This window comes from Stegodyphus dumicola, chromosome 11, assembly GCF_044657685.1.
Source record: "Stegodyphus dumicola isolate Sdum_Otavi_A_Nest chromosome 11, ASM4465768v1".
Taxonomy (NCBI): domain Eukaryota; kingdom Metazoa; phylum Arthropoda; class Arachnida; order Araneae; family Eresidae; genus Stegodyphus; species Stegodyphus dumicola.
The window spans coordinates 118,446,219-118,465,564 of NC_140778.1; the positions used below are offsets into that span (position 1 = coordinate 118,446,219).

The window sequence follows — 19,346 nt, forward strand, 5'->3', positions numbered from 1 at the left end:
CACAGTAGTTTCCACATGTTATAAAAGCTATATATTAAATATGGAATTAAATTATGAAACAGAATGTTTTAAACTGTGCGCGCAAGTTGGAAAAATGACGAAAAATGTTGTCACAAACGGAATAAATTATAAAAATATTTGTGGCAACACAAACGTTCTGATTACTATTTCAGAAAGCAGCTATATTATGTAGTCAGCTGTAAAACGTTGGTATTAATTGCTTTTAAAATAAATTAGTTATAGCAATTCTTGCACCAGTCACCTATTCGAACACCTTATGGGTTTTAAGGTGTATGAGTCCCCTTAAATGTGATTACAATTATACTCGTATAGAATAAATTACCTACTTCTGTGTCAAGTCAAACTCAAATTACTTTCGTTTTGAAAATATTGACTCCAGGAATGGTTAAAATTCAGATCACATGTGGAATGTTGCCTTTTATATGTGGCACTTCTGTAAAATCTTGTATTATATACGGATTATCAATCACACAATTTCTAGGTAGCAATCAGTAATTCGAGCATACTAGTTAGCGAAATAATGCCTACATCATGCGCAATGTTCCGAGTTCTGCAACTTAACGAGAGTATCACAGAAGTACCAGAAAACAACTGATTGAAAAGAATTAAATTCAAAGTCTTTGAAAAACATATAATATATAAACGAAGTAAATATAATGTAAATATGTTTCATTTTGTATTATTTTTTAATTTTTTAACAATGTAAATTTCTTTTTAGTCTGAATTATAAATATATAATTCTTATCATTTATGAAAACAGACGTAAATAAATAATTAAATTGTTTTATATGCAATATTTATGATATTTAAAATTTATGCAGTGTGAAAGTATTTTGAGGAGGTATACCCTTGCATATATCCATGACCTTTTTATACCTTTCTTTACAGAGGCAAGTCTTCACAGTATCAGCTCCCGATCCATTAAATTCACAGCTTGCTCCTCCGCCACATTCGCATGCTGCAAATGAACACGTATAATTTTAAAATGGGAAAACATATGTGCACCAGTGATTGATTTAGTGGTACTTTTCAGCATTCTTTAACATAATATTCAGCTAATTATATTATGTCACAAGTAAGGAAAAGCCACATGTACATTTTTCAAATGTCTTTATTCATGTTTCTGCATTCAAAAACTATTTCAAACGTAAATAGCACAAGCGTAAAGCGAGAATTGTTTTGAAGAATGAGCAGTTCTTGGTTTACGCCTGGAATGTGAATTAAAAATATTCTAGACCGTATATATATATATGGTTCTGCCGATCAGAGCGTTAATATTTCGCGCTTTGTGCGTAAAACAGTCCAATGGCTTTGTTTCCGTTTCCAGAGTTGAAATGTTGTCTAATTTTTTATCTGCTGTTATCGCAAATCAGTTATCTCGAGTGACTTTTATATTCTGGCAATTGAAAAAGAAGGTTTTATTTAACCTTTGAAACTGTAGTTCTGCCAATTTAGATATGTTACGATGATTCTTATTGCGAATTGCTAGTACTTTTAAAATATATTCATTTACATAAATCTAGATAGAAATTTGTATGAAAAGTATTTGTATTGCATTTATCATTTTTTCGTAAGCTAACGTAATATATAATCTGAAATAAATTTGCAACTACTTATTTTATGTAAAAAGCAATTATTATTATTTTATGTAAAAAGCATGCTTTATCGTGAAACTTCCTTTAACAAAAACCCATAGTTACCCATAGCACAGGTTTCTCTTCTTATATGTTGGTAAATCGTGCATTTTTAGCTTTAAAAATTATCGAATTAGGTTATCCTTATGTGCCGGTTAAGTGTTTTATATGAATTTAGTTAATCTGCGTACAAATTGTACTAAGCCTAATGAGGGCCGCTATTTGTTTATATTTGAAACTCTTAGGAGAACAAAGAAGGTCTAATTTTAGCTATTTAAAACTTTTTTTAAACTGTTTTTAACTGCATTTGGTGTTTTATGCTTTTCTGTATTTTACAATTTTTACTAATGGAGGTGTTTCGAGATTTTATGTATTTTTGGCTTGGGACGAAGGGAGACCTGACTTAATTGAGTGAGAAATATATCTCTAACGAAATTCGAGGAAATACGTTTGAATCAAATAGAGCAAAATATGTGTATAATTTAATATGCCGTACAAGTAAGTCATTTAATGTCCACTTCAGATTTTTTTCTTTTGATGAAAAATTGTCACAGAATTTGCATTTCAGAATAATTATGCACAGAAGTTTTGCATATCGAACTCACTTTCAAAATATGCAGGGTGATTCAGAATTCACCATCAATATTTGGTGGGGAGTTAGGGAATAGGAAAAGAAGGAGATTTGACATAGGAAAGTATAGACGCAGACGAACGCATAGTGGTGTAGAGGGCGCTGTGCGTATACAACTTTCATACATAAGCACAGCCAAAGAAAGTCTAAGAAAGTATACATATTCTTTGGCACAGCTGTTTGACGTGTGCAGCCAGTCGTCATTCGACTAGGTGACTTTGCAGAATTAACATGAACCGGTATACGTGGAATAAACTTGCAGATATGCATGTAAATGCCAGGTATATTCCAGAAGGTCCGGTTGTCCATGCAACGCCGTTGTGAGTCATGCATTCAAGCCCATGTTTAGCAGTTCGAGCACCTGTTGTAAGTCTGTAAAACCGATGCAAAGAAATGTTACATGTAAGATAATAAATGTTTTTTTCCTTACTACTTTCTTTTTGTGTATTCTTTCCCTCACTGAACTGGGGTCATTTTGCCCTACTACATGGCATATGCACCTATGTGAAATCTCCTTCTTTTCCTATTCCCTACCTCCCCACCAAATACTGATGATGAATTCTGAATCACTCCGTATTTACAATATACATCTTTGTTTCTTATTCAAAGTTGGTGCCCATTTCTAGATTTTTTTTTGTATTAAAGTTTGTACCTTGAGTTTCGGAATTTTAAATTCTTGAAAATAATTTCAGGTGCTGAGTGAGTGAGTGAGTCTAAACATTTATGCCGACTATTTCTATGCACTTACAATTTTAATTCAAACAGCTGCTAAAGCTCTTTTCTGAAGTTCCTATTAAATGAGATTTGAAAAAACACATTATTTATTTGAGAAATTAGAGTGCTAAAACATAATTAATGTTACTGATATATTTACTTTCAGGCGCATGCATACTTGTTTATAAAAGCAAATGTCGGAAGTGCATATGAATGCCATTCTAACAATAAAAGTATCGTTTTGTGAATTTTAATGTAAATTAAGATAATGAATACTAATTTAAGAAATGATTAACTATAGTAATAATGTGGAAAATTTGTTATCTAATAATCGATGTATATACTAACCGAAGCAAAAGAAACCTACTGAAAATATTTCGTTATAAAATGTGCAATACATAAAGTGTATTCAGTTATACATACCTTTGCATTTTTTATTTAAATAAAGACCAAATCCAGGCGGACACTGACAGACTGCATTTCCAAACTGGTCTTCAACGCATATACCATTTTCACACTCACAATCTAGATTAATGGAAAACAAAATCATTGTTCATTGTCATAAATTTGATATTCCTGAGATCTTTTGAGATTGCGTGAGGATTGTTTAAAAATAGAAGAATTATTTTGGGCCTCAAAACTATTGCATTCTATATTAATTTGATGGAAAAAGTGCCCCCATTAGCCTCTGCATAAGCATTGCTTAGATTTCCTTCAATAAAATATTGTCGCTGTGATTACGGATCAAACAGAATTAACCAAATGACATTTACTAAATTGCAGAAATAATGAGTTTCGAATAGTTAAAATAACAGACAATCATCAGGAGAAGAAACAAGGCTCAACTAAGTTTTCGGTACAGATTATTCTAACAGTAATTGCAATATATGTTCTGTTTCTTGCTCTGTAAGGGTAGAGGAAGGATATAGAGAGTGCATGTCCATCTGCATTTATCGCTCGAAAAGTCTATGTATTTGTCGCTTTCCGCTCTGCAACGGTCAGGACTATTTTTTCAAGTTACTTTATGATCACCTCATACTTCATCGAGAAGATATCAGAATGAAGTTCCTTCAGTACGAAAGATATATCTCAGTCTCTACACAACTGATATACTCGAATAACATTTCAATTAAGTCTTATTGTTCAGAATTTTATTTTCAAGTACAGACTTTTATTATTTCTCTATCATAGCAATGATCCATTTTTTCCAGCATTTTTATTTCTGTATGCCTACGTGATTCGCAAATCAGATTATTTGCCGTAGTTCATAATACCTAATGCCACTTTTGGTTTTGATATAAATAGCGACTTTAAGGGTAAAATTTCTTGCTAGGAACTCTTATAGATTTTTATGCTCGTAGTCCCAAAAACCTCCAATAAATTTCTAGTTTATATTACCATTTATTAAAGAAAAACTAGCTTTTACAAAAATTATAAATGCCGAAGTCCTTCTGACTAAAAGATGAATAATTTAAAACGTTTGGAGGGAGTTTGACAGTCCAAAACCTCTCAGCCACTCCACCAAATCTTCGAGTCGTTTTTATCTAAGATAGAAAGACTGGTCATAAACAGGGTCATAAAATATTGCTACAAATTAAAATACCTTTTTCACAGTTTCTTCCCGAATAGGGAAAGTTGCATGTGCAATTGTAATCACCGTTCGCCATTTTACATTTTCCTCCGTTTTGACACGGATTGGGGATGCAGAGATCTAGAAAGAAAACAGAGTAATTTAATGCAATGTAAATATTATATTCCAAATCCTAAAGAAACAAAATAGTATTTTTACAAAATATTCTCACTTGATCATACTTATCATTTCTTACGCTATATCAATTTTTATTGTTAATACAAACAAGTTAAAATTTTAAATTCAAAACAGTAAATTTCTACCTGAAAACTTTAAATTATGCTTGCGTTCTTCAAACGGATTTTATTTTAAGTTAAAAAACTAGTTTAATTATCTTTTCAGTTAAAAAACTAGTACAGAATTTAAGAATATATAAAAAAGTAAGATTTATAGGAATTTTAGTTTACTGACATTTAAATATCAGTTTATTATCTGAAAGAATTTAAAGTTAAGCCGTTACGAGACCTTAAAAGTAAGCTTTTCAGCATTTAAAAACACAGAATGGAAAATCAGCGCTTAAAATGGTCTCTTCAAATTGGCAAGGCACAGAATGGAAAATCAGTGCCTAAAAATATTCTCTTCGAATTGGCAAAGACAACTGAATAAAATATCGTGACATTATATCGCCAGGAATAACACCAACGAGATTTCTATTCTTATTTATTAAAGCAAATCTTAATTTTAGAAGATGTAGTTAACAATTATTTAACAGGATTGCTTACGTATAAGGCATGCAATATATTATTTTCTTAATTAGCAATACTTTTTATTTTGTAAAGATATGAAACTTCCTTTAAAAAATCTATTCCAGATGTTTCATAAATTCTTTCCTTAAAAGTTTACTTATACACGCAGTCCAGTCACATTAATGTGACCACCTGTCAAAAGCCAGAATAACCACTTTCCGCAGAGCGGACCGCTGCAAAACGTGAAGGAAGAGAGTCAGTTAGTTTAATGAAGTTGTTCACTGGGATGTTGAATCATGCTGGCTCCAGTGTAGTGGCCAGCTACGCTAGGCTACGCAGTAAAAGATCCATGGCGCGAACAAACTAATAGAAGTGGTCCCACAGATTCTCAATTGGTTTTAAGTTCGGGGAGCTTGTTAACCAGGAGAGTACAGTAAACTCGTCCTGTTGGTTTTTGAACCATGCACACACACTGCGAGCTGTATGACACTTCACATTGTCCTGCTGGTAGACGCCATAATTCTGAGAAAAAACAATTCTCATGTAAGGGTGGACATGGTCCGCAAGAACAGATGCGTATTTTTGTTGATCCTTCGTGACATCTACAGTGATAAGTGCACAGAGAATGCCAAAAACTATTCCCCAGACCCAGTGCTCTCTCTTCCAGCTTGAACCCTTCTGGCAATTGTTGCAGTCTGTTTGCTGTCCGACGTTTCACACCATATACGCCACGTCATCTGTCCGATAGAGCATAAAATATGATTTATCGGAAAAAGGCCACCTGTCGCCACACAGCGGACTGGCGTTGCGGTACAGGCGAGCAAATTCCACCCTTCGTCGCCGATAAACCGCAATAAGCATAGGCGCTTTAACCCGATGTCTACTGCAATGGACTGTACGCAGCAACGTTCGCTAAACCGACATTGAGGAGCAACTGTTGGTAACGCGTTGGGTAATCTGGACGGTCAGTTTCTCAACGGTTGCACGTCTCTTCACACGAACGTATCTCCGCAGCCGTCGTTCACTTCTGCCATCCATGGCCCCCGGTGCCCACATTTGCCACGTCGCTGATTTTGGATAATGCTATTTTTTCATGCACAGTATACTTTTACCATGGCGGCACGCGAACAGTTAACAAAATTAGCCATTTTGGAAATGCTTCCACCCTTGGCCCAAAAGCTAATTATCATCCCTTTTGGACGTCAGACAAATCGCTCCGTTTCTGCATTACGCCAACGATTGCAATGTATTCTTTTTTATATTTTGTTGGTTATTCTGGCATGCAGCGGGAGATGCACTACTCCTGCTCTTTCCAGATCCCTGAATGAGTATCCTTAAGGTCCTGACGTATGGTAAAAGTCCAAAAGTAAAACTTTTTCAGTTGAGATAAGCTTGTAAAAGAAACCGAAATGAAGCCCTGAGCTTCGAAATAATGCGTTCTGATTCTCTTGCACACCTTTTATATACGCTCCACTGCAATGTGCTACCACCTACCTGTGATTGGTTATTTCACTTTGACGTAGAAAGTAGGTGATGGTCATATTAATGTGACTAGACTGCGTATAATACTATGTACAGTGAATTTAAACTTGAAGACATAATAATTGAAATACACGGGGTTATATTAATGCATGTTTAGTTCTGTTTATAAAAATATATTATTCGATGCAGCTTTTAAGTGACAAAACTTAGAGGCAGGAATTTTATTTTAAAATGTTTTACCTTTACATTTTCCGTCCACTTCTATGTATCCTTCTAGACAAAAGCAAGTCTTCCTACCATATTTATCGAATCTGCAGCCAGTATTTGGTCCACAGTAACACTCTATGAGTAGACAGAGTTGCATATAATAGCTCTTAGATCAGAATTATACAGAAAGCAAAATGTTGATAATATAACAAGATCAAGGTAGTTTCGTATTTTGATATATGCTTCCTTTATTAGACATTATAATGCTGCAGAGAAAGGTTTTCCTAAACTTCATTTAACAAATTATAAGAATGAATATTTTTAAAAAGAATTATATGTGCTTTACTCTTACAGATGCGATAGATAGAAATAACTCGAGGAAATTAAATATGTGAATAACTTAGCATTCTAAGTAATTTATATACTGTAATTTATTATGTTATTATTGCATTAAAATTATGCAGGCTTTTCAAAATCGAATGCTTTTCTACTTCACAAAATCAACATTCATTATTTTTTATATCCAATGCTGTATAGGCGAAATTCACGTCATTAAACTAGGGGTTATAAATTATTCTAATGAGCATTCTGAATTTTATCCTGTATTTAGTGTTCATAATAGTATTATCAGACAGGTTATACCTTTAAACTGCCATAGAAACTTGAATTAGAATAACTACTGCTGCACTAAGTCTTCAAGAGGCGTGATTTCATATGAGAAGAGCAAAGGATTGTTTCCCACTCGCTTCGTCTTCCAGAAGAGTACTTTGACGGTGGAATTGCTGTCATGTTAAGGGGAGCTGAAAGGAACTAGACCGGGGATTGTTTACTGATGTAGCCTATACCAGCGGTTCTCAAACTTTTGACTAACGTGTACCATCTAAACAAAAATTGAAAACCTTTAGTACCGCCACTACAAAGTACTACTACCACCACTCTTGAACAAAGCTCAGATCGCATAAATTTCCAAGTGTTAGAGAAAAAGCTCAATCAGGATGTTGAAGTTTCAATTTTTGAATTTAATAGTTTTGCTTCTTTGAGTACCATCTATTTTTCTCTTACGTACCACCGGTTGAGAACCCCTGCCCTATATTATGATCCTATGCGTAGTTTGGACTGGAAGGATTGAGGAACACGTAACTATGCTTCCCTTGCTCTTGAATGTTCCTAGTTCCGCGGTGTGATTTCATATTTTGGGGCAGAATAATCAAAGTCTAGCGCAATGATGGATCCATTCTCTGGATGATGAAGGAAAAATGTGTTGCATAATTATAATTTCCTCCGTGCTTCTAACTGACCTTGGAGCGAGTGATGTGGCTTATCCCTCAACCAACGTAAGATCATATCAGGCGTGGTGCCATCAAAAGCCAGTTTCAATTAATAATTCGGCAATGGGATTAATAAGGTAAATATTATACAATGAGGGAAAAAAACAGAAAAAAAAAGTTAGAGAAGCGGATATTCTGGCGACGTTGTGGCGTGATTAGGAAGAAGAAATGAAAATTAGGCGAATAATTTAAAAAGGTGAGAAAGAGAATAAACAAGTACAAAGAACAGAGATTTGCGAAAATCATCCGTATTCCAAAATGATATAGCAAGCAATAGTAAGCTTAACAATTTAAAGAATATAACTCAATGGTAATGAAAAAGGCTTTAGTTCTGTGATCTGAAAAATGTAATACTTTGAAATTTAAATTTTAGGTGAAATTCAACTTAAAACTGTTGTTTGTTTATAGACGACAACTGCTACGTATTTTCGAAAGAGGGATATGAAATTTTTTTAAATGACTCTGGAAGTGAGGAAGAAATTCTATTAATCGATTTCCGTACATGTTCTTCGTCAACTAGAGATAACAACACAGTTCTTACTGAAGGACGAAATACAGAAGAGAAACCGAAGGTGCAATAAAAATTTGAAAATAAAATTTCGGAAATGAAATTTTTATCACATTTCTTTTCTAAGCAAGTATTAACTCCGTAAAACAAATTTCGAAAAGTTCTGTTGTTTAGATGAGATATAAATGGTTTCAATGTGGTTACGTTACTGAAATTTTCGTAAAGAAAATAGTTCTCTAATTTTTCTGCGTCGTTGTATGTTTGTGTGTTTCTTTCATCATCTTCAATTTAACGACTCGGTTTAACGAAAACATTATCACTGGTTTCAAGTGATTCATTAAATGTACTAGCCTAAAATACTTAAGAACTCCTTTCCAGCAGGTTATTACTAATTACTGACTGAAGAACATAGCTTTAGATTTTTACCAAAGATTAGATTACTATTGAGTATAATGTCTAAATATTAATACAGGACTTTCAGTGATTGTATACAATATAACTTACGTTCACATTTTCCATTATTATCTCCATATCCTTCTTTACAAATGCATGTTTTACCGCCGAAATAAGCATACGTATAGTTAGCGCCTTCACCACATTTGCATTCTGTAAATAAAAATAATTAATTAAATATAGTTATCTGCCTATTTACCTACTATATAGAAGAAGAAATCTCTCTCTATATATATGTGTGTGTGTATGAACTTAAAGTATCTAAAGTTAAATGCAAAATGGAATCAACGCAAGGCAATACCTCAACAATATTCATAATTCCAACCGTGTATAAGACGTGTAATACAATATCAAAACAATTAAAAAGATAAGAATTCAAAGCAGCATTGTGGAGACATTAGGTTTATTCTAAAATCAAAGGAGATAAAAATTGCGCAATGCCCTCGCTGGGACTCGAATTACGGACCTCTCGAATACGCGTCCAGTGGGCTGACCACTATACCACGAAGGCATGCTAAAAAGACGGGATAAATACCTTATATACTTCTCCTTTTAAAGGGCGACTGGAGATTAGGGGACCCTATTGACAAATCCTGGTAGCGGAGAATCATCATCCACCACCTTTTTTTAGTTCGGGCGTTACTGTAGAGTCATTAGGTTATTTCGAAATAGGACACAGGAAAAACGAGCAATATATTCGCCGGGACTCGAACCACGGATTTCTCGAATACACGCCGAGCGTGCTGACCACTATACCACGAAGGCATGCTAAGAAGGCGGGAGAAATATCTTATAGTACAAACTCGAAAAATAAAACTACTTTGAATTAAATTTTTTATTTGTTTTGATGTTGTATTAAACCTCTTATACACGGTTGCAATTATGAATATTGTTGAAGTATTACCTTGCTTTGACTCCAATTTACTTTTAACTTTAGATTCTTTAATTATAATCAATTTACTTCAGTCCTGCAGCTATAGCGCAAGATGGGTATTATAACCTTGTTTTTTTAATTCTTAGCCTCTTATTATGTTTCTTTATTTATGTACATAGATAGCTAGATAGATAGATTGACCGTGTTTTTATATGTAAAATTTCTCAGTATTTTGTAAATTGTTAAGGTTTTTTTATGTACCAATTTTGATTCTGTTGTATAGGTTTCCCCAAAAAATGTTTTTGTATAATGTGTATGTTTTTTCGCGTACAATTTATTACTTTAACTTCGATTTTGTTGTTTTAACTTTGTTTTACATTTAATATCAGGCATTAGGTAGTTCAAATGTTCTTTACGGCTTTAGCTATTTTTTACCTCTTCTTTTCTTATCAATCCATTTTAAAATTTGCAGCTGAACGCTCAATTTTTGACCAACTAGATATCACATTTTTATGATTTACTACTTACTACTTATATATATATGTTACCGTGAAAGACCGATATAGTCTACCAATCAGACTTATTGAAATATTCGTGAGTTACTTCCAAACTAATTATTTACATTTTATGCCGTTACAAGCTAATGTTTATTTTGAAAATGAATTACCATATATACCCGCGTATAAGTCGAGATATTTTGGACAAAAAAAAGACTTCAAAGTGGGGGGGGTCGACTTATACGCGGGGCCATAAAAAATTAAAAGAATCGGAAGTTCAAAAATCTCTTTATATTTTCTTCCCGCACTCAAATTGGACGACTTATCAAATAAGTCACTTACTTGAAGTAATTTCATGACTTAAATTATGTGACGAATTAATCACAGAGTTTCATACTTTAACTAGAGTAAGTTTCGATAAAACGTACGTATAAGTCTTTATAATAGTTTTTGTTCATTCATGAAATACTTTTGTTAACAGGCGTACACGTCAAAATTTAAAAAAAAATAGCCCACGCAATAACTGAACAGTTTTGAATATTTCTTTTAAAAAGAGAAAATGCAGATAGATTTTGCGTAGGCGAATCTTTTCCGGAACAAATTCTAGAATTTTAATTCTAGAATTCTAGAACTTCCGGAACAAATTCTAGAAGAAGGATTTTGATTTTGTTTATTTACCAAGGTATTTTTTATCGTATATTTACTTTTTTTTCTCAGATGATTTTGAATAAATGTAGTACTTAAAAAAAATTTTTCGAAGTTTCTCGATCGATTTCGGAAGTGGAGGGGGGTCGACTTATACGCGGGTTTCTTATTTTCTACGAATTTTTTATGTCGAAGTGGGGGGGTCGACTTATACGCGGGTATATACGGTAATATATGCTATTTCTACACATTTCAAACTGGCATAGCTTTATTAGAGAAAACGAGTAAGATTACCTAGTAATAGCAATTATATATACTGAAGTAAAACATATTTAATTCGAAAATATGTCATAATTCAAGTGAGCGTGTTCTCCTTAACAGGGAATGTAACTGGAATGTACTGAATGTGTGAGTTTTTACTGCAACGATTAAACAAGGCCAGCCTTTTATCAGTATGGGAGAAGTGTGGTCACCGCAGTATCGAATATAGGAGTTTTTCTTGCTTTTGAATTCTTCCATTATTATAATTTTCCTTATAAATAAAACTTAATAAGAAGAATAAGAAAAATAAGAAGAAATTATAAGAAATAACTTAATAAGAAAAATAAGAAGAAAATAAGTAGAAAATCTAATTCACAAATTGAAGATGTTTTTGAATAATTTTGGCTGCGGAAGAATGAAAAGTGGGATTTTCTGACCAACAGTGCTGGGCGATAGAGGATTTCTCTGTTTTCTTTTTCGCGACTTACGTCTTATGTTCTTTAACGCGAAATGTTAATACTCTCTTAGTTTTACCAATGTAAATTAAACCGAATTTCCAAGGAATCCTGTAAATACTCCAAGAATTCATATCCGGAAAAATGTTTCTTAAGTGGAAATGGAAGTTTTAGTGATAGACGAAAAAAACCTGAAAGTTAAATTTGTGTAAAATACATGCATTTTATGGCTAATCTATGTAAAGAAAGGAATTTGACAGAAAGAACTCTTATAATCTCCTAAAATGAAAGACTTCCTTTCGATGTGTTGAGATGAGAATTTTACAACGGCTTAGTTATTAGTGTTGGATAAAAACCTCTGTCCATAGCAACTGCTTTTAAGCAATGCAGTTCTTGATCAAGAGCCAAACTGGAGGAGCAAATGCACGGAAAACAGAGCGCTATAATGAAGCAAATTTCTGTCTAGTCGAATCATATGGTTTGAAACATGATGGAAGGCTAACGGATGAAGGTTTAAGGTAAACAGTTGTACTGAAATTGGATATGATATGTGTCTAAAAAATGTCGAGAAACGATCCTATTCCGGATATGAATTCCTGTGTTATTTACAGGATTCCTTGCCAATGTGGTTTAATGCACATTGATCAAACTAAGATAGCCTTAAAATTTCACTTTAAAGAACATGAGGCATACGTTAGGAAAAAGGAAACACAGGAATCCTCTGTTGACCATCACTTTTGGTGATAATACCGTTCACCATTTTGCTGCGGCCAACATTATTCAAAAAATACATTTTCCTTTGGTGAGTTATATTTTCTAGAGGCTTTTCACATTCAAAATGAATTTCAGTTCAAGTTAATGACCCTAATTCCAATCCATCTTTACCCTCAGCTTTTAAGGAAACTATGTTTTAGTGTTCTGCTTTCATCAATAGAAGGCGCCAGAAGCTTCCCCTCTTTCCAATTATTCTTATCTTATGAACACATTTTATTTCGTTCATTAGAACTTAGGCAGATGAAGAAGTTGTTTCTGTTTTTAAACCATCGAAACTAATCCTGCAAGTTTTAGAAACTTTACGCTGGTTCCTTTTGTTTAACTACTGTAATATTCGTTATTCGGCATGTTATTTTAACCTAAGCATTCTCTTTTTGGAATTTAAAGTACAAGAAGTATATGCTCAAATTTTACTGGTTAGAATACTATCCATGTTTCCACAATTTAAATTTTGCTTCACCTTATTAAAATGAAAGCAAAATACTAAAATAAATTATTGAAAGCTTTACAGATCTTCTGTATATAAATTTCCAAATATCAGTAATTTATACATACCTATGCATTCTGATGGTGAATAATTTCCATATTCGGGTGGGCACCTACATAGCGTCTCCCCATATTCAGATAGAATACAATATCCTCTCTTACAAACACATTCTGTAAATTAAAATGGACATTTATTTAAAAATATATAGATTAAAGAGCAATGCATAAACACTCTTTATTGTGAAGCATAACTCTTTTTAACTTTTAAACAAAATTATTAAATTACAGAATAAATAAAATCAGCGAAATAACTGAATGTAGCAAAATAATATATGCCAGCACTATCTTAGGTTTTAACAGAAAATCTTTTATGGAATAAAAATAGATCACACCAAATCTATATCATTATTATAGAAAATTTTATGTATTTTCTCGTTTGTGGAAAAAATACTTCCGATTTGAAGTGATTTTTCTCCAATTGCTAGGCATTATTTTGTTTTGATTTTAGTATTTTCGTTTACTGTTTTTGTTTTCTTTCGATGATAGATTTGCTAATCCAAGGACTATTTATAGTGTATGGCGAAATGTCGTTTTTTTGGAAATCACTTGCGTGCTTATTGTTCATAACTTATGAAATGCTGGCTGGTGTTACCAATGGAGACACATCTATATGAACACCTAAGTAGAGAAACTATGCATGAAATATTTCCTAAAAAATCTGCAATAATCTTTGCTAATGTTCTTATTTAAGGATTAATGTGAAGTGAATAGTCGTTAAAACAAAGAATAATACTTTTAATTAATGAATACTGTGCATTTTTTTAATTAAAGGTAGTTAACAATGCACTTACCTCAATTCCCTCCCGCGTTTCGACGTAGAGAATTCTGCGCAGCTACTGCCTAGGATCTGTATCTAGGCTGTCTCAGCCACGGAGGTATACAAGCAACGAACCTGGTGCTTCTGAAGGCCCCAGAAAGATGGCTTATCGGTCGGCCTGTGAATCTTAAATCCTAGAACTTAAGATTCTACTAGCCAGGAGTGGTGTCCCAGGTTTGCTGTGTAATGTACTTTAGCGACGGGCAACCCGTATGATTGGCAGGTGGCAAATTGTAACGACCAGTGTCGGCTTATGACGATGGCGTCAATCCTCTCCAAGGGGTGAGGACAGAGATTGAACCCCTGGGCTTGGTTTTGCAGTTGGATTGGCCGCGTAGTATCGTTAAGTCGACGGAACGTTGTATGCCATACTTTTCCTTGTCTTTCCTCAATTTTGCTGTAGAAATTTAATAAACTTCCTAAACAGCATATTGGCATTCATTTAGAATTTCATACTCACTACTGTGTTCAATTAATTTTTGCATAATCTAACAGCTAAATAAACTTTAGTTCACCGAAGCTATATTTTAACCACTCATTTGGGGTAAAAGATCTCAGAACTGTACCGGAGGGTTTTAGGCTACGTTCACACGTTGGTTTTTCGGTCATAAGGGATATAAGCGGGGTTCTTTGTAAGGCAAACAGACCTTGCTACGTCACAAAGAATTTTTTACGGATTTTACTTACAAGTTCCAGTTTTGGAACTTTATGCCAAATTGATAAGGTTTGGTTTGGTTTATTTGATTATATGAATACATTCGAGGGCAATCTGCCTAAGTAAGGGGATGTGTCTGTAGATGAGTTTCTGAGGGAAACTGGCTTGCATATACGTTACGAGAGGGGAAAACCACGAAAATATCCATGCAGCCAACCTCTTCGCCGGGATTTTAACCCCGGAATGAACCACCAATATTCAGAGACTTTACTCTTCGGCCTCTCCAACTTCGTTTAAGAATCGATGAATGACAGCAAAGTATGCACGAAATGATTTCCAGTTAAGGTTTTCCTGAATAAACTACACATTTACGCATGCCCAACCTTAATTTTCCTGATTGGCTACGGTTTTAATCCTATTGAATAGGTCTGAAATTATTTCATGATTTTTATGCCTTAAACCACAAACTTTACAATCGAAACTTCTTCATCTGTACGATGACCAAAACAACTAGATCATTTACTTTGAAGTTGAATCCAGAAAAAAAACGGTTAAAGGCGTAAGATTTAGTGTTTGTGTATTTTAAACGTTCTGTAAAACTGCGGTCATATATTGAATATTTACAGTTGCGTTATATCTAGACTGTACAGTTTTATTGAGAAATACATTTGGTACTAGAAAGCGTGTTTCTGCGTCTTTATGTTCACAGTGGAAGGGCCAATCTCATCCAAAGGAAATGAATGAGTTACGTAATTGATTTAACATATCTAATACACTATAATTCAGAGCACTACTTCTGAATTGCATGCATTATTCTATGCCAGTTTTCAAAAGGGCTTGAGCCAGTAAATCACTCCATAGTAATATGTTGACTTTTTATCTTTTGCAGTAGTTTATCTGAATATGTAACTTTAATGGTGTACATCAGAGATTCTCAAACAGAAGAGAATTTCATAGTTCCAGGGAATGTTGTTTGCCTTTTACTTACCTTTTAAATATTTAGTTTTATTTCATAAATATAGAAACAACTTATATTCAAGTTGTGGTACTTACTAAGAGGTTCTATATTTTTTCCTAACACAATAAAAAGTAAATATTTTTCGTGTCATGATCGTTTAGCAATGATGACAGGGGTGCATGGAGCAGAAAAGGTTGAGAATCCCAGTTGAATACGGAACAAGTTTTTTTATTATTATTAGAAAATCAAACACCAAAAACCAGAGGTAATTTTTAAGAATTCGCAGTACTAGTTTCGAAGATTTGACTTCAGAACCTTCTTCTCCAGCTGCTAGAGTGAAAATGACAAAAATCGACCTTGTGCTCACGTAATACCAGCAAACCCAACAGATTGGAAAATTCGAGAAATTTCCAACAAAGAACGAAAACATAGCTGCTGGCGCCATTTTGTTGATGGTGAAACAAGCTAACTATGAAGTAATTTCTTTAAAAGTTGAAGTTTAATTCGGATTGAAGTTTGGATGATTAACTGGAACTGAAAGATTTTTATGAATTTGAAACGCCTCTAAGAATTATAGTTCGTCAACGGAACATGTTTTCTAATAATTTTAGCTACTACTACTCCAACGTTTTAAAGATTATTGCTGATTACTGTTGTTCGATCACCTAATAATTGCCATTCGGCATGTTATATAAGTCCTTTTTGTCCTTTACGCTGTATATATCAAATTTCGTGAAGATTGGAAGAATATCATGTTCTTTCTTTGCACAAATACAGACTAATTTTTGCTTAAAAATAACTTATTTATCACTTACTCATTTCGCAATTCTTTCCAAAATACCCGGTCTTGCACTCGCATTTATAAGTCCCCATGTGTAGATTGCATTCACCATCGTTCTGACAAGGTCCCGAGCTGCATGGGTCTAGAATTGATTAGGAATAGTAAAATTTGTAAATGTGTCAAATGTGTCAGTACTTATATCATTTCAGTATAGAGTATTTACCTATTAATGCAAAAACGTCGGAGAAAGAAATAAAAATAATTTTAAATTTCAAACGATTGTTCATTACATAACTATTATTACATACAAAGAAATTTAATTTGCTTTTTGTTAAAATTTTTTTTTCAGAAATCAATCGATAAACTATTACATACGAATGGTTTGATTACATTTTATTCTACTAAAAATTTCACGGTCATACTTTTAGGGGTGAAGAAAAAAGCATATCTTTTTACTTTATGCTATTTTGTGTGAAAAATACTATATTCTTGCAGAAGTTTTATCGAAATTTCTTTCATTTCTTGTCAATGCAACAACATCATATTTAAAAATTTTTAAAGCAAAATAAATCACGGTTTTTGTGCAGAAAAAACTTAAAACTTAAAAAGAAAACAAAAGGTGCGCATACAAGATTGGCAAAATTGTGGTTAAAGCTAAAGAAATAAGCAAAAATGATTGTTGGAGATTGGCTCATTCTGAAAATTTTCGAATACAACTATGGTAGTTACCACTAATAAGTAAATAAATAATAAATTCTTCCATATGAAAGTGTGTACATTTCCCGTGAATTTAACAAAAATTTAGTTAATTTCTTTCTCTTTCCTAATATTAATTACAATTCCTACAATCATACGGAAAACAATTTTTGACTTAAATATTTGACTGTTTGGTCAAATTGTGAGTTTGCGTTTATTTTTTACTTTTGTTTTATTCTTAGGTATTGAGTTTTTATTATTTGGATGTCTACTTGCATCATCAGTCTTATCAAAGATAACCTATGAAATGACTAATTAAAACACAATAACACGCCGAACAAATATTAATTCAGAAGTCAAACAACAAAAATCAGCGTTTTAAAATTTTCACAGGACCAGTTTCGATGGTTTTACCGAACCACCATCTTCAGCTGCAAAAGCGCAAATGAACGAGATAGAATAAAATAATTAGATAAGGTAAGAAAGCGTGGATAGGAGAAAAGCTAGTGGCGCCATCTGTTGATGAAACCAGAACTAAAGAAATTATGTTTTAGTTCTGGTTTCATCAACAGATGGCGCCATTAGCTTATCTCCTGTCCAGGCTTTCTTATCTTATCTAATCATTTTATCCTATCTCGTTCAATTGCACTTTTGCAGTCCCAGGATGAGTTTTACGATTTATGCAAATAAGGTAGAAACAAGCATTTAAGCTGAATATTATTACTTCATTAGGAGAGCGTGTTCTGCCTTTCGGTCACGGCGTTGCTATTAGTTAAAGGTTGCTATTCTACGGCCGTACTTAATACGTGCTTGCTAGTATACGGCGGTAATCCTTTTTAGCTGGGAATTAATTTTATTTAGCTTTAGATAATCTTACATTTTCTATTTTGTATATATAATATATATATATATATAACAATTTATATAACTGTTATAAAATTAAAATATGCCTTACAAAGTTTTCTATGGAATAAAACACTTACTATAAATAACTACTATATTGTATTTTGTCGTAATAAAATACACTGCAGTAATACAATCTGATATTTTTGCTAATTTATAAAGAATTTTATTCTATAAATGTTTAAATTCTCAGGTTTCCAAAATATCAAGATCTGGAAATAATTTACTTGGTTATCACGAAGTTAATTAAAGTTATACATCTGAGGGAAGAGATCACTTTATAATGCAATCTGGTTCATATTTTCGTTACACACGAAGAATATGAAAACATTCATGCTATTAGATCGTTAGCTGTGTTTAAAATTGGAGTAGAACAACCTGAGTTCAGAAGCTGCCACTAGACAATCCTTAAATTTCAAGAAATGATAAAGAAAAAAGAAGTTAGTTTTTTAAGATATTTTTCTGTAAAAAGTATTAGTAGATGTTAACATACCATCGGGTTTTATGGTTGAATTCACATCTGAATTTTCCAAAGATTGAGACCAATTCCCGCTTCTCCTGAAGATGTTAAAGACATTGCCAATTAGTGATGTGGTATTTGAGTCGTTCTCTCGTGCGGTAATTACAATGAAATGAAACCCACAAAGGAATATTTCGAAAATAATACGACCTATTACAATTTTTAAATTTTGCAATGCGTTTCTAAAACAATTGTAGACGCGAGTATATATTCAACGGATAAAGTGTTCGATGCCCTTCGCTTTTAAAACAAGATAATAGTCTGGGATTGTAGAGGAATATTGCGTTATTCTAAATTTGTATTGTGTTTTATCAGCATCTTGATAAATCTTACTCTTTTTTTTACTATTTCTATGGCATAAGAGAAAGATGCAATCAAAGGAATACACATGATGTTTGCTGTCTTTTATTGTGTTATAATATTATTTGCATAATAGAAAATTCATACGTAATATTTACTACTGAACATCATTACTGTGAAATAACTAATTTCAAAGTTCATACTAGATTATGAGGTAGGTGACTGTAGGTGTATAGGTAACATTACAGAACATTTCAACCAATATTGTATCAATCACAAAACTGTATAAGAGTAGTTATCATAGTGTAACATAAAAACAAAATATGTAAGCAATTCTAAATTTCAGGAAGTTTGCGTTGTGAAAAACCAA

General features: G+C 33.0%; 1 protein-coding gene across 1 annotated transcript in view; it reads right to left on the reverse strand.

Annotated features, from left to right (window-relative positions):
* LOC118196343 (uncharacterized) overlaps positions 1-18,916 on the reverse strand; it is a 32,064-nt gene extending 13,148 nt beyond the window's left edge. Inside the window, exons 1-8 of the mRNA XM_035367775.2 lie at positions 18,650-18,916; positions 16,592-16,699; positions 13,356-13,457; positions 9,346-9,447; positions 7,039-7,140; positions 4,604-4,711; positions 3,424-3,525; positions 869-979 (exon numbers count right to left, since the gene is read on the reverse strand). Coding sequence (XP_035223666.2) covers positions 869-979; positions 3,424-3,525; positions 4,604-4,711; positions 7,039-7,140; positions 9,346-9,447; positions 13,356-13,457; positions 16,592-16,649 — 685 coding nt within the window. The 5' untranslated portion in view covers positions 16,650-16,699; positions 18,650-18,916. The remainder of the gene's footprint in view (positions 1-868; positions 980-3,423; positions 3,526-4,603; positions 4,712-7,038; positions 7,141-9,345; positions 9,448-13,355; positions 13,458-16,591; positions 16,700-18,649) is intronic.
* Between the last annotated feature and the right edge of the window lie 430 nt (positions 18,917-19,346).